At 46.7% G+C, this 20,567-nt stretch overlaps 1 protein-coding gene across 1 annotated transcript in view; it reads left to right on the top strand.

Annotated features, from left to right (window-relative positions):
- Positions 1 to 14,517: 14,517 nt before the first annotated feature.
- The window catches only part of LOC138488299 (multidrug and toxin extrusion protein 1-like), a 638,882-nt gene continuing 632,832 nt past the window's right edge, over positions 14,518 to 20,567 (top strand). The window contains exon 1 of the mRNA XM_069615181.1: positions 14,518 to 14,869. Coding sequence (XP_069471282.1) covers positions 14,765 to 14,869 — 105 coding nt within the window. The 5' untranslated portion in view covers positions 14,518 to 14,764. The remainder of the gene's footprint in view (positions 14,870 to 20,567) is intronic.

Raw genomic sequence — 20,567 nt, 5'->3', positions numbered from 1 at the left:
CGGGAGCCTCATGAGGCATCCCGAGCAAATGTTGACAAGCAGTATCCAACTCTGACTCTGCCGGCACCGCACCAGTTCACAGCGACTCTCCTGTCTCACTGCTGCAGCCCGGGAAGCACCACTGCCGCTGGTTGTGGAGCATTGTTCAGAAAGCTCACTACGTTCTCCACGGCCAAAAGAAAACAAATGCTCCATGCTTCCCCAGGAGCTACAGCAACGCCCTCCGCCTGTGCCTCCAACCGTCAATCACCAGCACCTGGCCCGGGCAGAGGCGCGCCTTATCCAGCCAGACCTGCTTGCCATACATCCCTAGCAATGCTGCCCAGGCTCTTGGGTAATGTAGTCCGGGACACTAAAGTACAGCAGCGCCAGGCTTTATTATTTTTCTCTTGGTGGCTACGGCCACAATAAGAGTAGCATGCCCCCAACAGATCACTGGGACCGCCACTGGACTTGGGAATAATGGTCCAACATGGGAGACAGGCACCAAATGTGAAATGACTTCTTTTTTTAAAGTCTCAAGAGAAAAAGACTGATTTACTTTGACTGATTTTCTTTTGATCAAAAAACCGTAATTGTAAAGGTATTTTTCTCTTGAGACCTTTAAAATGTGTTTTTCCTTTTCTTTTTTGTTTTTTTTTACATTTGGGGGATTTCACCTACAGAGCACCCCACTGTTCTTAAATCCCCCAGTCCTCTCCCGCGGGATTTCAGCCCTCTCCACCACCCTCTGCCATGGGTCATGGCACTTCACTTTAGAAAGACCGCTCCGTGCAATCATGGAGCGGTCTTTCTAAAGCAGCGTTTTAGTGAAAAGATCCTTTGAAAAAGATCTTTTCACTGGGAACGGTGGCAAAGGCCGGAGACATCACACCTGACCATCCCAGGGCTGTGGCTGCCCTGCGTTACAGCTTTTCCCTCCAGTAAATATCACTTCCTGATGACCAACATAATCACGGCCGACCAGCAGGCACAGGAAGGGGAAATCTATCCCTTCACAGCCTGGGGGTCGGGAGGATCACCGCAGCAGCAGGGGGGTGCAATCCGCCCCCAAAAGGTAAGTAATGCTGAAGACAAGGTATCTCGTCCTCCGCATTTAAGGGTTTAATAATAATCAGTGTATTACGTGAACAGATGAGTATATTAATAATAAAAGTAGTAAAATAAAATAATTGTATATTTTCAAACTAAAATAAAATTGTATTTAAAAAAAATATATATATATTCCTGCCACAAAAATACACAACAAACAGAAATATTATACCAATTTAAAATAGTCAATCCATTAATACTAAATATTCACACAACACATAACCTATTAACACTACAAAGAGTTATTAGAAATAAATATTTAAAATGAACAAAAAACACTAAACAAATATATTTTTAATATTAATAACATATAAGTCTACTTTGAAATATTTCCTCAAATTCTGGTGATTTTCATAATGATACCCAGAAAAAATTGAACAAGTACATACAAGAATTCTTGTTATAACTTAAAGAACCTTCCATTGGTATTTTTCTAAAAAGCTATTGTACATACATAGTGTAATTATCATTATTTATTTGTTTAGTTCCAAAAGAACTTTACAAACGTACACATTATATAAACATATCAATGTTTCCACGTTTCCACGATACGGATTACATCCTCCATTTTAATATTACACATTCTCAATAGTCTCCGAGGGGAAAAGCTATTCAAGCCAGCTAACAAGGGCCACCCATCAACTAACCCATGCCTAGGCAATCCCTATATGATCTTGGGTACTAGTTTCCAACAAAATAGTCAGTTGTATGTTACATGGTTCTTTTAGGACAAAAATTCAGATACAAAATTAAAATCAAAATCACATGTTCCTGGCTAAAACATAGTTTTCACAACGCCTGCTATATACAATTTATACATTTTAAAACCTGTTTGATAAAGTAAAAACCAGTCCATTCAAAAATAGTATAATTAATGGTAATCCCGGTGTGCCAGTGTCCATTCTAAATACTACTACAATTCCTTATAACGCAACTTCCCTTAGGGAGACGCTTTTTAATAGTACACCATAGGTGATACAAGGCAATATGTACACTTTGGGTATCTGTTCAGGAAGTAGTCCCAGAAAGTGTCATCCCTGATTGACTCATACCTAGAATTGTCATATATTCAACTCCCAAAGCTGCACATTCCGTGAAAAGATGTTTAGCTGTCTCCACTTTTTCTGGGATTTTACAAATGCGACAGCACCTGTCATTCAAGGGAATCCCAAAATGGGCTTCAGTAGAGACGTATACTGGCAATTGGTTTATACCCAGCCTCAAGCAAAAATACAATACTGAACGGTTGGGGCACTGCCTTACATATCTCTGGTTGAAAATAGTTGTGCATCACTCCTGAGACATAGGAATAGCTACATAAGGACGCCAAGTGGGTGTAGGTGTTGCTCCAATCCCACTGTCTGGCTTTACCTCTAAAAGTACGCTTTAGTGTTTTGTAGTTATATAATAAAGTGTAATTGGAATTTTTTTTAATTTGGTATTTTCAATTCGACCTTTTTTCAAAGGTCATTAAAATTGGATGTAAGGGATGGCTTCAGGGGTGTTGCTAGGTCTAGAAATGATCTGGAACTTCAAGGGATGTCATTGCACCAAAAGTGACCTCACATGACCCTTGACCTCTGACATCACCATAAGTGATGTAATTTGACCCCGCCCCAAGTGACATCACGGGAAGTGATGTCAGACAACCTTTGCAATGCATCTAACACCCGTGTTTCCAAGAGCTCTTATTTCAGCCAGATATAAGAACCGAGGCACAGGGGGTGGAGTGATTTGTCCACTATCCCACATTTGGGGAATGTCATTTTCCAGATTTGACATGGAGCCTATATGTAACACATACATAATGCAATACTTTTAACAGGATAACCGAAATCTCTAACGCAGGCTACATCTAGTGTATGAAACACCTATAGAACAATGGATACAGAAGTATTTGTTATCTGTCACATTGATGTATTAAACAATCGCAGAACTATCAATTGTAGAAAACAGAACAGTTGATAATCAGCATGGATTTCACTCACTTCAATGCAACAGGGCCCCTGCGAAAATGAAACGAGGCTCTGGGAAAAAACAGTGGCTATGCCAGTACAGTGCCTAGAAAACCACACGTCGGTTCTATGGGAGAAAACGATCAACAGTGCTGCGGATGTAGTGCAACACGGCATAGTCTGAGTTAAACAGCAGACAGCCTAGAAATATCTAGAAAATCTTGAATCTGGTGACCTCGATAAACAGCGGGCAGCCCCATACAGTGTAACTGAAATAATGCACTAGAGGTCTAGGATAAACAGTAGGTAGCCCAGTACAGTCATGATATGAACAAGTCTTGTCTATTCGTGGTCTGGATGACACATTTCTGCTAAGAGTGCCACTGAAATAATGCACCCGGAACCTGGGGTTTAGACGGAAGACTGCCCAGTACAGTGAACATAAAACCATGCCAGGTTTAGTGTAAACATCCCAGTATAATGACTAGAGCCACTAGTTAGGCATCTAGGATAAGTTGTGCTTAACCCCATACACTTCCATCCAAATAATTCAGCAAGGGTCTGGGTTGCACAGCAGACATCTATTGCTTATAGAAAATCATGGATCACGAGTCCTGTATAAACAGCGGCTCAGCCAAATAAAGTGGCACTGAAATGATGCATCAGAAATCGTGCATCTGGAGTCCCAGATAAACAGCTGCTAGCCCCATAACGTGCCTCTGATATAATGGATCAGAAGTCTAGGAAAACAGCAGACATCAAGTCCAGACTCTACACCCACTTTTCCAGCCTCCTGCACCCATACGCCCCCCCTTTGCTCTTCCTCATTGACCGCCCTGTTTTGCATTTTATTGCTTTGTATTCTACTGCATTCTTCCGTCTTCTAGGTTTACATTTGTCGACTGCGTTGTTCTTTTGCATATTGTTATGTGTTCTGCTGTGCTCCACCCTCCTTTAGGTTCTCTTTTTTTAATGACTGCTCTGTTCCTGATGCCATGGTAACCTGATTTGCTTACCAAACTGCCTTGTTATCTGCCTGTTCTTCCATCTGAGTTCTTGTCTACTTAGTTGTCCACTATTGTCTTGTGCCTTTCTGTCTCGTCTGCTTGCAACCCCACCTCGAGTCTCCCCCCACCACCTTTCCCCTCCACCACTCTTCTCCCCCACCCCCTACTCTATGGTGATCTGTTTCTGCTATCTTTTCAAACTGCTTCTCTATTGACTGTCCTGCTCTCCTCACTAAGTCTGGTATAAAGAAGTTCAAAAAGGATATCCTGGTCTCCAACCCAGGCCTCCCTATCATTGACACCTATACCAGTGCTTCCTCCAGACAGACCATCACCGGTATCCTCTTTGTCGTTCCCTCGCCAGACCTATGGACTCTTCATATAGTCTCTGTGCTTTCTCCTGTCTCTTCTCCCATTAATGGTGGCACCCAGTGGGGGACCCTCCTGGCCTCCTTCCACTCCTCTAAGGTCATTAATAATGTCTACCTGAATGGCACCGTCTTGGTCCAAGGCCCTCAGGCCAACTGTCTCCTCATTGATAGTCTCTTCCCGCACCTCATCAATTTCCTTTCCTCTCCTGCTGTCCCCTCTCTTCACCCCACAGCTTCCTTGCCTCCTCCTACTGTATCCTCCTTGGCTACTTTGCCATCTCCTCCTTCCTCCTCTGCCTCCCCTCAGGCTTCTTCTACACCTTTGCAGAGCATACCTCTGATTTGTCCCCCTCCACAGAAGTCTTGCAAGGACGGCAACCTTCTCCATAATGCCACTCTCAGCTCTCGCTCTGCTGTCAAGCACTCCTCTGACATCTGCTGCCTCCTGGAAGAGCTTGTTCGTGGTATCACCAAGACATGGTTCACGAACAGCTCCGCCACGAGCTTCGACACTCTCCTCCCTGATGGCTACATGATCCTCTTCGTGCCTAGATCCAATCGTTTCGGAGGGGGTGTAGCCCTGATTTTCCCTGAGTGGATCTCTGCCTCTGCCATTCATACACTGGCCTACTCCTCTTTCGAATGCCTCGTCTGCAGGCTCTCTGTCGCTCTCTCTCTCTCTCTTCTGGCCATTCCCTTACTGTGGCTACCATCTATCGGCCACCTGGTCAGATCTCCTTGCTCTCTGTGTGAGAGGGCCTCTCCTCTTCCCTCCTGGTCTCGACCACTCAACTCCTCCTTCTTAGAGACTTTAACATTGACCTGTTACTATCTGGCCAGCCTCTCTTGGCCCTCTTCCTTCTCCCACCTTTGAGGCTAAAAACCTCGGGCCATCTTCTACTCCACACTATCCTTCTCTCCTCACATCTCCACCATCTCTAAGAAGTCACACTACCAGCTGCACCTCCTCAGAGGTATTCTTCCTTTCCTCTCCTTCCTCCAAAAGCTCACTGTGTCCAGAGCCAGAGCTATGGTTCTCTCTAGGCTGGACTACTGCAACAGCCTCTTTCTAAATCTGCCTGCCTCTACTCTGCGCCCTCTGCTACTCATCCAAAACAGGACTGCAAGACTTGTCCTTGGCCTCAAGCCCAGGGATTGTATCTCTCCAGGACTGAAATCACTGCACTGGCTCCCAGTGGCTGTAAGGATTAAGTTCAAAACCCTCTGCATTGTCCACGAAACCTTTTTGGGCCTGGGTCCTAAATACCTTCAAATCTCTCTTCCTCAATACCTTCCTTCACATGCTCTTCGCTCATCCGCCTCCGATTCTCTCAGGGTCAGTTGCTTCTCCAAGCAATGAGTTGATCGTAGATCTTTCTCTGGCTGGGGTCTCCCTCGGGAACAGGCTCCCTTCCTCTCTGAAAATCGAGGAGAACCATCTCTGGTTCTGGAAGCACCTCAATACCTTCCTCTTTGCTTCTGCTTTCTCTCCTCCTCTCCCATGCTGAACCCCTGGCTGAAACTGCACTGGTCACCTGGCTTCCCTCTGTTCTCGGGCCCAGGTCCCCTGCCTGCCAGTTGTACACCTGCACTGCCCCCCTGGCAACCTATGCACTCTGGGACTGTTTCTGCATCCCTACAGCCCCCTACCAGCACTTGACACCTGATGTCTGCACTTACCCATGCCACTAGATGGCTGCACTTTTTATTTATTGTTCTTCATTATTGTTCTGTTTATTTTCTGTTTATCCTATGTACTGCACTTTCTCTCCCCCTTTCCACTCCCCCCTCGCACTTGTGCGATCTCAATGTCACCTGGCCTAGTAAGATCGGTGTCTGTCTTCCCTCTCTTCCCCACCCTTGCCTCGTCGCGCCTTGAAACCCTTGTGTATAGGCGCATTATAAATGCCATATATCACCCGGTGGGAGGCCCTCCTGGCCCTCTTCGACGACTCTATGGTCATCATTAATGTTTACCTGAATGGCGCTATCTTGGTCCAAGGCCCTCAGGCCAACCTTCTCCTCTTTGATAGATGCTTCCGTGCCTCATCAATTTCCTTTCTTCTCCTGCTGTCCCTTCTCTCCCTTCTTCGGCTTCCTTGCCTCCCCCCTCTGCCTCCTGCTTGGCTACCTTGCCCTCTCAGCCTTCCTCCTCTGCCCCCCTCGGGCTCCTTCAACACCTCCACAGGGCATTCCTCTGATTTGTAGCCCTTCCCGGAAGTCTTTCAAGGTTGGCAACCTTCTCCATATTGCCACTCTCAACTCTCGCTCAGCTGTCAAACACTCCTCTGACATCTGCTGCCTCCTAGAAGAACTTGTTCTCGATGTCCTCTGTCTCACGAGACATGGGTCACGGCCAGCTCTGTCACAAGCTTTGACACTCTCCTCCCTGATGGCTTCAAGTTCCTCTTTGCACCCAGATCCAATCGTTTTGGAGCGGGTGTAGCCTTGATCTTCCTGGAGTGGATTCTGCCTCTGTCATTCCTATGCAAGCCTACTCCTCTTTCGAATGCCTTGTCTGCAGAGTCTCTCTCTCTCTCTCCTCCCTCCCTGGCCTCGACAACTCAACTCCTTATTCTTGGAGACTAACATCCAGCTGGATGCTTCCTGTCCCTCCTCTTGACTCTTTTGCGACCTCTGCAACTTTCTCTCTCTTTCTATTCTCCCCTCGCTACCCCTCAGGCCAAGCCAACTCCAGCACTGCCACCTCCCTTCTCGGTCATCTGACCCATGAAGCATGTATCAGTTGAGGCTTTTGCCGCCACTATCTCTTCCTCCCCTCCCCCCATCATCATCCTCCTCCTCCTCCTCCTGGTGGACTCACATCCTGACACAGCCCTTTGCATGCTTCTCTCTTCGATCTCTGATACTCTTGGTATTCTTGCCCCCGTCATGAGGATCCGCTTGAAGCCCAAAGCCAAGTGCAACTCCTGGTATGACTTTGACCTCAACACCCTTAAACTCAAGTGCAGGGTGGCTGAGAGGAAATGGCTAGCTTCTTGCGCATCATCTGACAAACTGGCCTGCCGCCTGCTCCAAAGACAATACCGGCTCTCTGTCCACACTAAGAGGAGAGCCCACATCCAAGCCTGTGTCTCTGCGGCATCTAACAACTTGGCTGAACTCTTTAAAATCTGCAAGGAACTGGGCAATGCTGCTGCAGTCTCTACCTCTCCTGTCCCCTCCCAGTCCATCTGGCTTCTCATTTCATCTCTAAAGCCCAGGATATTCTGTCCACCCTCTCATCCTCCTCCCCTCCTCCTCCTCCCTCTACTCTCCCCTCTACCTCTGGCCCCCTCTCATCCTGCTTTCTCTTCCTTTCCTCTGTTCTCCCCTGACAAGGTTTCTAGACAAGTCCGATCTATGAGTCTTGTCCAAACAGGTTCTTCCCTGTTCTTCCAAAATCATCAAGGACCCCATTGACACCCTCATCCCTGGGCCAATGGAACCTTTCGTTCCCCCCTGAAGCACTCTCTTGTGCACCATCTTCTCAAGAAATCCTCAGCCGAGTCCTCCTACCCGGCTAACTATTGCCTGCTCTCCATCACTCCTATCCTGGGCAAACTACTGTAAAAGCTGGCCGTCTCCCAGCTTAATCTTCACACTGAATCTATTGATTGTCTCCATGACCATCAGTCTGGCTTTAGAGCAACCAGAAGCACGGAACTGCTCTCCTAGACTTCTGTGAAGATCTGCTCTCTAACCTGGAGTCTAATCGCCCCTCTGTCCTCATCTTACTCAATCTCTCTTCTGCATTTGACACGGTCAACCATGCCATCCTGCTCAATCGTCTCCATGATGACCTGGGCATCACTGATCAGGCCCTGGCCTGGCTGACCTTGTTCCTCTCTGATGGACCCTCCCAGGTCCAACTTGGGTCCTTCCTTTCCTCTATCTCACTCTCTACCTGTGGTGTTCCCCAGGGGTGTAACCTCTCTCCCTGGCTGTTCAACTAATGCCTGGCACCACTCGCCCACTGCATTGCCGCTCTCTGCTCCAACTTTCAGTGCTATGCGGATGACACTCTGCTCGTTTTCAGGCTCCCCTTTGCCACCTCCTCACCTTCTCTCATCTCTGACAGCTATCCAGGAGTGGTGTGCCTACAACGATCTCTGTCTTAATGCCAGTAAGACAGAGATTCTCCTTATCGGCACACTTGCACCCTCCTTTCCTGTCACTCTCTCGCCGGCCTCCCTCAGCCCTCTTCTTGCTCCCACCTGTGAGGCTAAACCTCGGGGTCATCTTTATTTTGAAGATTTCTAATGCGCACCAGACAGATTCAACTATATTAGGGCGCAGATGACCACTATTAAAGACATTAGCAGTGTATAGATCACTTATGCATTCCGTGTAAAGAGCAGTCTATCTGAAGGAAGTTGGTTCCAAAGTTTGAGACCAAACACCCCGCATTGCCTGTCTCCCCTGGAGACCAAGTTGGAACGTGGTATACAAACCAAATGTTTGTCTCCAGAGGGGCGATCTCTTCGTGGGCAATACCAGACAATCTTATCAACGAGATAGTCTGGGGCAAGCCCACTCAGACATTTATACATCAGGCACGTCACATTACATTTTATCCTGTCCTCTACCATTAGCCAGTGGGGGGGATTTCTGTCTTCGACTCCACACTCTCCCTTTCTCCTCACATGTTGAAGAAGTCAAACTACCAACTGCACCTCCTCAGAGGTATTCTTCCTTTCCTAGCCTAGCCCTATAAGCTCACTGTCTCTAGAGCTGTGGTTCTTTCTAGACTGGACTGCTGCAACAGCCTCTTTCTAAATCTGCCTGCTTCTACTCTCTGCAACACATCCTGAACAGGACTGCAAGACTTGTCCTTGGCCTCAAATCCAGGGATTCTATTTCTCCAGCACTGAAATCTCTCCATTGGCTCCCAGTGGCTGCAAGGATTAAGTTCAAGACCCTCTGCATTGCCCACGAGGCCTGGGTCCTCAATACCTCCAACTCTCTCTCTTCGTAAATAGCTTCCTACTCGAGCTCTTCACTCTTCCAACTCCCTCAGGTTCAGTCGCTTCTCCAAGTAACGAGTTGGTGGTAGAGCTTTCTTCGGCTGGGGCCTCCCTACCTCTGAAATTAGAGGAGAACCCTCTCCAATTCCAGAAGCACCTCAAGACTTTCCTTTTTGCTTTTACCTTCTCTCTTCCACTGTTCTGCTGATTTCCTGTCTGATACTGCACTGGTCCCCTGGCTACCCTCTGATTTCAGGCCCGGGTCCCTACCAGCCCAGTTGCACACCAGCACTGCCTCCTGGCAACTCTTGCACTTGGATCTGTATCTGTAACCCTACATTCCCCCTAACTGCACTTTTGGACACCTGCTGTCTGCACTCACCCTTGCACCTGCTGGCCACACTTCTTATTGTTTTGATCCCATGTACAGCACTGCCCCGTTCCCCTGGCACTTTTCCACTCCCTCTGCCCTGCGCGATCTCAATATCACTGGGCCTAGTAAGATCGTTGTCTCTGTCCCCCCTCTGTTCCCCTTTCCTTGCCTCGTCGTGCCTTGAAACACTTCTGTATAGGTGCGTTACAAATGCCATGTCATATCATATACACACATGCCTCCTATGTCCGAAATAAACATGGCTCTAAACAGTGCCTCTAGGCTGGCTGAGGATGTGTTTGGGCCCATTTCCACATGATGGTTGGGGGACCACCCTTGCTTAGAGCGAAAACCATCTGAGGCACCCATGGGGTGCACACATTATAAAAGGAGATACAATACAGCAGTGGGCTTAAAGACTAAATGTCTTCCTTTGTTAGCAAATGGCTGATGTGTAAGAACCGGTGTTAAACGGCAATGAGGTGTTAACACTTCTCTACACCCTGAGGGAAGTGACAGCCTGAAGGGCTCCAACAAACATTGGCGAGCACTGCAAAGTGCAGATTGAATCCCCAGAAGGCAAGTAATTAATAAAGGAATATATTGCTGTGTTAGAAGATTGCTGGCTGGCAGATGGAGGCAGTTTCTGGGGTTCCCCGAAGGCTTGAGACCCCTTTGAAAGGCCCCGACGCCGTCCCTGGGATAGAAGCCGAACACTGGTAACTAAACCATGAGTAAGGAGTCTGCAATAAAAAAAAAAGTCCAGTAATAGTTCCCATGAAACCTTAGATAAAACAGTGGCGTGCCTAGTCACGTGCCTCGAACACCGGATCTTAAAAGGTCTTCATTGGCACAGAGTGTATCCGCAGAACGCTGATTGCCCTCTTACACGGGTCTGTGTCTATAAAATATCACTACTGAAAGCGAGTTCTGCTGGGGTCAGGTGGATGCGTGTATTTCATTGCAATATGCTGCTGACATGTTTACATTTGCAGTTCAGTATCTTCAATTTTTGCATCTGTGTCTTCACCATCTTTAAATGTACAGTTTTCAAATGTCTGAGTGCTCCCTCTGCCATACAGAATCGCCTGCGCGCCACTTCAAATTCCCCCCCAGTGACTGAGTGGTCACATGCATTCATAGGAAGTCGGCCTGAGATGAGTGGCGCGGAATTTGAAATCCTCGTGCTGCGGCACGTGCCCATTTGTTGGAGTTTCCCCCTTCTCTGTCACATATTTCCATAGTTACCGAAATAGCCCCAACATATAGTGGCTTCAACGCAGGTGACTTGAAAGTTTCTTCCGCAGGGGGGAGAGTGGGAGCTGGATGCCAACCTCTCTCTTCAAGAAAAAAGGTTTGGGGTGCACAGGGAGATATGCAAATGAGTGAAGTCTATTGGGAGAGACTTGTGGGTGGTGGGAGGGAGGGCATTTCTTCTTACCTGAACGTCTTGCCTCTCGCCATGTTTACCTTCAGCCAAAGCTGCTTCAGGCCCCACAATTGACTCTAGATATCCGACCATCTCCCACCACTGGCTCCTTTCCGCTTACACCTCATTAAAAGTTCTTGTGATTGGAGGAGCGGATGACATTAGTAATAAGCCACACCTCTCCGATCCAATGAGCTGGCTGTGGCATCCCAGTCTTCAGCTGTATCTATTATGATTGGTGTAAAGGTCCATCAGTCATTTTTGGTGAGGGGCACCTGTGCGTATTCCATAGAAGAGCATATAGGTAGGTTTTACAGGTCCATGCATGACCCTTTTAACAGCGGGAATGAGATGATCAAGTAGTCCCACAGAGAGAATCATTGCTGCAATGGGTCCTACCCAATATACAACCATTTTGTCATAGACGTTGCTTCCTTGGCAGGAACCATTTAGTGAGAAATCCAAAATCTGGATTGAACATGCACCCAGATCGATGTCCAACTTCCCCCACCAGTATGACCACTATTGCACCAATGATGTGCACCCAATAGCGAGAGTCTGTTTTGTGCAGCACGTGCAGGGCAGAGTGGTGGACAAAGGAAAAGGTGTGGGAGCCCCTCTACTAAGAACGAACATGGGTCAAATACCCTGTTCTATAGAATTTCCAGCACCCGGGAGGGTCTACAACCAGGTTTTAGCTTGCTGCACCCTTCACAGAAGAGAAATAGCCATTTGCGTATGAGTCTGGTCCCACCCACAAAGGCAGTCCAGCACTGAAATGCCAGGCAATTCTCCTCTGAACAAGAGTGCCATCAGCAACCCCAGACACGTGTTTCGGCCTTGTTGGGCCTCTTCAGTGAGGTGAAGCTGAGCCTCTCTTGCACAGCGGGCAAGGGGTCCATGTCAGGATTAGCCTGGGTTGCTTAGGGTGAAACCCCAAGTTTCACAAATTAAACAAAGGTGTGAGAACTCCTCTACTCTTGTACTCTTGTTCAGAGGACAATTTCATAGCATTTTGGTGCTGGCATGCCCTTGTGGGTGGGACTAGACTGATATGCAAATGGAAAATTTCTCCTCTGTGAAGTATGCAGTGATCTAAAAGGTGGTTGTAGACCGTCCTGAGTGGAAGAAATTCCATAGAGCAGGTTATTTGAACCAGGTTTGTTCAGCAGAGGGGCTCCCACACTCTTGTGAAATTTGTAATACTTGGGGTTTCACCCTAAGTCACCCAAGGTAATCCAGATGTGGACCCTTTGTTTAGGATGGCTTAGAGAGGCTCGCCTTCACCTCACTGAGGAGGCCCAACAAGGCCGAAACCCATGTCTGGGGTTGCTGATGGTACTCTTGCTCAGAGGAGAATTGCCTAGCATTTTGCTGCTGGACTGCCCTTGTGGGTGGGACGGGACCAGACTGATGTAAATGTGTATTTCTCCTCTGTGAATGGTTCAGTGAGCCAAAACGTGGTTGTAGACCCTCTTGAGTGTAAGAAATGTCCTAGAAGCGGGTAGTTGAACCATGTTCTTTCTCAGCAGAGGGGCTCCCATACCTTGTGAAACTGATATACAAAGGAGCATGACAGCTCCACAGCGAGGCCCTACTCAATGCTGGTCTGTAGGTGGCTCGCACATTCTGACCGAACTGCGCTGTGCAGCTTGGTCAGCCCCAGTTTGTGGAGCTGCAAGCTGGCCACACAGACCAAGTAGCCACCTAGCAGCTGGAAGCAGATGTTGTCTGATGCCCTGATGATGGAGGTCTGGCTTTTCGGCAAATGCTGTATGGCTGTGGTGAGATTGCACAAGGCACAGGTGGCAGACCAGCAGTACATCGTAATCATTGCATAGATCAGGGGTAACATCATGGGCAACACCGGCTTGCCCACATCAGAAAGAACCAACAATTCATGCATCTGTAAACAAGGCTCGCATTTGAAGATGTCCTCCATAGCCTAGAAGTGGTGCCATTGGGGGATGACGTTGCGCAGGCAGCGCCTGAAGCCTTCGCCCAATATCACTATAATAAACACGATGAGCACGGTCAGAGAGACATCCTCGACTACCAGCGGGGACGCCCATGGTGGCAGCAGCGGTCGCGCCTTACCGCCTGGATGTGCGGTAGGTCGAAGGCAGCGGACTAGGGTACACAGCGCCCTGTTTGGATGAATGGCGCTTTGTTTTCATTATTATAGAAGGGGGCAATTTGGTGCACACAGTGCAACAGGGGATGCTGAGTGGGAATCTATAATGTTGGAAGGGTTTACGAATGTGCATTATAGTTGTAGAGTAGGTGGCGCTGATCAAGTGGGGTGTATGCATTTGTGGGTGTTAATGCCATGAGGGTGATTCACAAAGAGCTACCTATGGTTAACTCTGGTAGTATGAGTTACTCTCGGTAACATCTTTATGAATTGCCCAGCTGTCTCCAGGAGTAGTCCAAGGATACGCCAGAATTACTTTTCATTTGTGAATTGCCTGGATGTCTCCAGGAGTAATGGACCAAGGATAAGTCAGAATTGCTCATAGTAACTCATATGTGAATAGCCCAGCTGTCTCCAGGAGTAATAGGACAAGAATAAGTCAGAATTACTCATAGTAACTCATTTGTGAATTGCCCAGCTGTCTACAGGAGTGGTCCAAGGATAAGCCAGAATTACTTTTCATTTGTGAATTGCCCGGCTGTCTCCAGGAGTAATGGGCCAAGAATAAGCCAGAATAACTCATAGTAACTAATTTGTGAATTGCCCAGCTGTCTCCAGGAGTAATAGGACAAGAATAAGTCTGAGTTACTCATAGAAACTTTGTTGTGCGTCAGCCACTTTGAGTTAACAGCCTTGTTGATCCTTCCGCATAATGCTTCTGAACAGATCGGTTTCATGATGAGTTTTATTTTGTTTGCCAAGAGTTGGAAGACATGACTTGTAAAAATGCAGAATCATTCAATACAGAAAAGAAGATTGGGGTTGGACACCGAAAATAAGCCCAGCAGGTGGCTATCGGTGGACAAATGTGCGCTTTGGCCTTTGTCTAATTGAACAGCGTTCAGAGAGGCCGAGCACAGCGGGCAGTTTTGTAGCATATCAAGTGAGAAACTGGTCCTTTGCACAATATTTGATTTCATTAATGATTTCAATAGTACACACAACCACAGCTTACAGCTGTAATGAAGTCAACTGACTTATGCAAATGGCTGAGCATTGTGCCTCCGATCCATCACCTAAACCACACATTAGCATTCTGCGTACAGCATGGGAGGCGCTTCTGGTAACTGAGCTCTGAGTACACAAACCCTCAACACAGCGCCACCTCCTCTGAGACCGACCCATCGCTCTTCAGCTCACACAGGAGAATCAGATCGCCTGATGGCCCTGCGTCTTGCCGAAGTGCCCGAGTCCACAGATGGGAGTAACCCTTCCAAAGTAATATCAAGTCGGCGCATTTTGTCTGTAAGAAAACCTGTTGGCGTCTTGGTTTAAAAATAGCACTCTCGGTGCCAAGTTCCAACATGGGTTAAAGTCTGCTTATTTAAACAAGGGTGAGTGGATACTCAGACGTTCAAGGCGCGCTGGAGGCGGCCATGTTTTCCAGATTAAGCCTGATGGAGACTTGGAAGAAGATGAAGTCACAGTCAGCTGGTTTCTGGGAGGAAGTCAAGGAGATTATATCATTTGGAGGATGGCTGGTAAGGGATTAAATGTACAGCAACACATTGATGTATGTTCAGTGATCCAACTATAATGCAGCTTTTGTAATGCATAGCAAGAGTTCTAGCCTTTCCCCGCCTTTAAACTATGCTTACCCCGTAATGTTGAAATGCACCTGCCAGGTTTTTGTTTTACGGATTTGTATTTTTTTTAAGTTTTTTTTTTACTTTTCACAAACAGTAAACAAATATTAACAGACATTATACAAATTAAATACAATTGAGGATTTGTATTAATGTGACATTTGTTCCGATATACACGTTTCACATCCCCCATTTTCCCACTCCCGATCCCACAAATACAAGAGAAGAGGAAAATGAGAAGGCAACTCCACAGCTGGGCAGATGTATTCCTTCCGTCGTGGTCTCCACCCATGGTTGGAACCCAGGGTTGCCATCATTTATTTTTCCGTAAATTACACAAACCATACCGCTGAAATCCATCCCTGAAGCATTAGTGCTCTGGCGCGTATCCCTAATTTAGCCGTCTTAATCCATCCAAATGCCCTCATTTTAAAGATCAAATTGGAACCCATGGTATTTGGTATTTGTTTCTTCAACCCATCCTCGGGTTATAAGCGATGGAATAGGTTGTACATGTTTCTGGCAGGATGTGTTTATATGTAGAAATATGTTTCTCAGAAAGTAGCGAATTTATTGTAGTCTATCAGCATAAATAATTTCTGTCCAGTTGTAGCTGGGTGTTGGCCATTCTGGCCACTTGATCTTATTCTAAATCTTATGTTGTATGGATGAAGTTTTAGTTTTTCAGAGCTGCATAATTGATGAGCTTTGGCTAATCAATTGACTTATTATTTCCCTATTGATCAGTGCTCTCATGATCGAACCAGGCTTTTTTCCGGCCAGATATCACATTTATGAAATTGGCAGTGTAGCCACATGCTGGATGTTGACATACATTGTATTAGGATTAGAGATGACTCCCATGAGGATGGAATATTAAGGATTGTGAAAAGTTGGGCCCTTATTTGTAGATTTTTAAACAAGCATTTGATGGGGGTAAATTCCAGCCACACTCTATTTTTTCATGCGTGTACCTGGTTGAGGTTTAGGACTTCACAGTGTCTCCCGAGTCTTGATTTCTGTTCCGTTTCATGCAAGTTCTTGGCAACATTATTCCTAAACATATAGACGATCTTTGCCAGTGTTTTAAGCTGAGGAATGATTAACTCTAGGTAAGGTTCATAAAGTTCGCTCAAAAAAGACTTTTTGAGCAGGTATCATTCAACGCTGAGCGCTTGGGGACCACTTCCGGGTGGTGATAGTGCGCGGTACAAATATCGTTAACATTAACTAACTAGAGACAGACTGGCTGTCGACGTATCCATTTTGCCTTTAACTTAGCTATACTTAAAGAAACAATCAAGTTTGATATTTTATTCCATATAAGAATATGTGCTGCGGTATAATTCTGTGTGCTGTCGACACGCATACACACTGCATAATACATGCGGGGTTTGTGCTTTGGCGGTTCTATGTGATTTTGCACGTTTTTGTCATTGCGGTACATTTCATCGATATATAATTTTTTTTATGTAACTGTTTTTGCTGCAAATATTTGCCGGTGGGATGGCAGCATACAGAGAGCAAGAGTGGCTGCTTCAAAAGAGAGAGAGAAGAGAGAGAGAATGGAGAGAGAGTTCTGCTGCAGTCCCCCTGCTATCCACGCATCTCTGTGCACTGAGTGGCCGCTGAGACTATATTTCTTACCGTCATACCAAGTGATATGGAACTGATGGTTGGCCAATGAAACAATAATGCATTTCTACGTGACCGCATTGGGGTCACTAACAGAGGAGCCAGATGGCACACCATTGAGCCTCTAAAATTATGAAATCTGCAGTATTTATGGCATATTTTTTTGTATAGTGTGAATTAAATCACGTATAATTGCTCTGTGTGGAGGCAATTCGGAGGGCGGTTACATATTTTGCCCAGGATCACACATTTTAACTAATCAGTGAAGTAGGGATTTTAACCCACCCTGAAATTGAAGCACCTGACCACACATCTTGCAGGCTTTAGTTGGTACACATATTTACGCTTTGGATTATTTTACTTACCAATTGCAGCAACTTGCCAACATGTAGAAAAGCCAACCTCTTTTTAACGCCACTGTGCTTTCACCACTTTCAGGTACACACTGAAAGAAGTTGTGTAACAAAGTGAGTTATGTAGATTGTGTGCCACAAACTTCCAGCTCATTGTTATGTATTAGCAAAACATTTCACCGTGGTCAAGAAGCAAAACTTTTTTTTACGTGTCAAGCTAAAAGATATCGTGGCTATATACACATCTTTTAAAGGAAGCTTTATTCTGCTATTCACTTGGACTGATTTTAAAGTGGGCACAGATTTGCAAGATGCCTGCTGCTATTTGCTGGCAATGTCCCTTCATACATAAGTAAGACTCTTCTCCTGATAACAAAGAAGACAATGCCTTTATGAGGTGGTTGGGGTGCTGATATATATAATTTTTTATTTAATTTTTTTCGGCCACGCTGTGACATGGGAAATGGGGCAGTGCTCGCTGATCCAAGCCACAGAGCTGATTCTTAATTCAGAAAGAAAATGCACTTTTCGTGAGCCGTCAAGATGGGAAGTTTGAACCTACTCCTTGTTTTACACCTCCACCGCAGGATACATAGGAATACAATCGTTTTATTTCCAAATACACTGCTGTGCGGAGTAGCCCAAAATAGCGGCAAGGCCCCTACCCCTGCACACACTCGTAATTTCCCATACGAATGCTTTTTGAGTAGGTGAACTGTGCGGTAAAAAGCCCAGTATTACAACCCTGGATGGGAAGGAGTTGAGACGCAGGAAGACGAGGGGTGAGCAGGCAAAGGAACGATCATGTTGGCAGTGCACGATGAAAGCATGTGCTTTCCAATCTGACTCCTGATTGTGGGAACCTTTGTAAAACAATCAGGCCCTGGCACATACAAAATAACCTTTCTGGTGCAGTTAATTCATGCCTCAGCATTTCCAATTATCTTGTCAACCTTACGACTGAGCACTGATGGTCCTGTGCCACCATATGCGCCAAAACCAAAAACGTGCCTCACCCGGTGAGGTGTATATAGGCTGCACCAGGAATTGCCTGCGGCTTTCACCATCAGTGTTTAAAAAAAAAAAAAATGCGACTCCAGATCACACAGTGCTTGTGAGCGGCTCTCACCCGCAACAAACGATTTAGCGAGGGCATAAATGGCGAGTGCTCCTTTGAAAGGGGCAGGACGCTCACCATGCCCACCCCTGCACACTGGGGCCTGGACACCCGCTCGCTACCTTTGACTCTCCATCCGTTTTCACAGAGTTCTTCTGGGGGTGCTTAGTGTATGGGTGTCACTTCCTGGATAATGCACACATAGACCACCTGACTGCCCATGCACATGCTTTAATAATGAAAGGAATCCACTGGGCAGTCAGATTTGTTATGTTATGTTAAAGATTCTTATACCATACTTGCCAACCCTACCGATTTAGGCGGTAGAATACCGCTTTTTAAGCAGTCCTACCACCTACCGATTTGGTGACAACAAATACCGATTTCAAAAAAAGATATATATTTAATATTTTTTTTGGCCTGGCTAACTGAGTCCTGGCACAGCATAGTTTAGTTTATTTTAGTTTAGTTTATTATTTGTATAGCGCCGCCAGGCCCGTGGGCATCCAGGCGCTTGGCATGGTTACAATGTAGCCAAGGTGATGCAAGCATGGTATAGACAATATAAAAACAGTTAGTAGCATTTTACACATTATAAGTGTATTTACAGGTTTATAATTATACAGGTTAAACAGGCAGTATATACATTTCTGAGGTGATAAATTGGTGTATTAGACTTCTTTGGCTAAAAGCCAAGTTTTGGCACTGTCTCTAAAACGGTGAAAGGATGGTTCTGTCCTGAGATCGACTGGTAGTGAGTTTCAGAGTTTAGCGGCAAGCACAGGGAAGCTTGTGCCGCCTGCTTTTTGGAGCTTAAATCTAGGGATATTTAAGCAATGTGTTTGGGCTGATCTAGTTGGGCGAGATTGGATGTGGTGTGTGAAGTTATCTGAAAGGTATCTGAGTGCTTGGTTGGATAAGCATTTGTGAGTGAGAGAGAGTGTTTTGTATTCGATTCTCTGTGGAATTGATAGCCATTGACGAGTGCGTCTGGCGTCAGGGATGCGCTCGTGTTTGGGAATGTTCATGGCTGCCCTTAATGCATTATTTTGGATAACTTGGAGTTTGTTGATGTTTTTTTGGCTGGTGCCCAGGTAGAGAGCGTTGCAATAGTCGACTTTAGAGAGGACTAGTGCTCTAGCTAGGGGCGTGCAGTTAGCAGTCGAAAGGTAGTTTACTGGCATTGATGAGCTTACATGTGTATCGAGTTTGTTGAGTCTGGATTGGGAGCCTAAGAGGAGAAGCTCGGTCTTGTCGTCGTTGAGGCAGAGGCCGTGTTTGGCCATCCATTCTTGGATAATGGAATAGAAATTGTTGAGTACTGTGTTGTCGGTGGAATAGTTGCCTGTAAGGGGGATGAGTATTTGAGTGTCATCTGTGTAGTTTGTGTAGATGACACCCAAATGGTCCAGTATGTCAAAGAGCATGATCAGCATCCTCTGGTGTAGAGCCGGTCTTAGGGGGGGGACGAGCCAGGCGACCGCCCGTGGTGCCACGCCAGCTCGGGGAGTCTTTCCAGGGCTCCCCTGAGCTGGCGTAGCAGGAGAAGGCACGGCAGGCAGGCTTTTGATGTAAAGGCGCCCACGGCGGCAGGCTAAATGCGCCCACTGCGGTGGGCTAAATGCGCCCCTCCTCCACAGGTGCCTTTGTCAAAAGGCGCCATTAGCCCCCCACCACAGGGGAGTCTTTCAAGGGCTCCCCCGAGGTGGCCTGGTGGCAGAAGGCGTGGCAGGCGCCTCATTGTCATTGAATGCACCCGCGGAGGCGGGCTCATTCAATGACAATGGGCTGCTGACGTGCCCTAGTCCTATCATTACCTCCTCGTCGGACTATTTTTGAAACTTTAAGATTCCTACAGATTTTTTGGTCACAGAATGTTGGCATGTATGTTATACCGCGCACTGATGCCACTTGCACGGTTTCTTGGCGCCCTTTCCTCATTTTCATGGTGGACCCCTCCAGGCAAATGAGGGATTCCCCCTTCAGAATATGCATCTGATATATAGCAACCACGCATTCACTATTGCACAAGGGGAGGGGTCTTGCAGCTGCCTCTTGAATTGCACCCCATGTATTGAAAAGAGTGCACGGGCCATTTGCCCGGAGGCTGCACGTTCTGTCATGAGGCCACAGGCAGGCATCCACTGCGCATGTGCGAGCCTCCTTAGCCTCTGGTAGGTTCTGACGTTTGCTACTGATGTGCTAAGACTGTGATGCTCTTGGGCTACAGCAAGCGCAGGCCCATTGACTCCTCCTTCCTCTACTTCACTTGGGTCTTCCAAAGAGGAGAACATGTTTCTGTATCGAAGCTCTTCCCCAGGATGTGTAGGAGACTCAGATGGGGTGCGTTCCAATGTGGCAATCCCATAAGAGACCAGCGCCCACAGTGCGTTTTGTTAAGAAAGCTGGCACATGTTTTGTGCAAATTCTCCTTAATGTTACCACTTGACCACTCCACAATAGCACGAGAGACTGATATGATGGCCAA

Source organism: Ambystoma mexicanum, chromosome 9, assembly GCF_040938575.1.
Source record: "Ambystoma mexicanum isolate Mex_15411 chromosome 9, UKY_AmexF1_1, whole genome shotgun sequence".
Lineage (NCBI taxonomy): Eukaryota > Metazoa > Chordata > Amphibia > Caudata > Ambystomatidae > Ambystoma > Ambystoma mexicanum.
The sequence above is the reverse complement of the archived record's forward strand: the minus strand, read 5'-3'. Positions and strand labels throughout refer to the sequence as shown.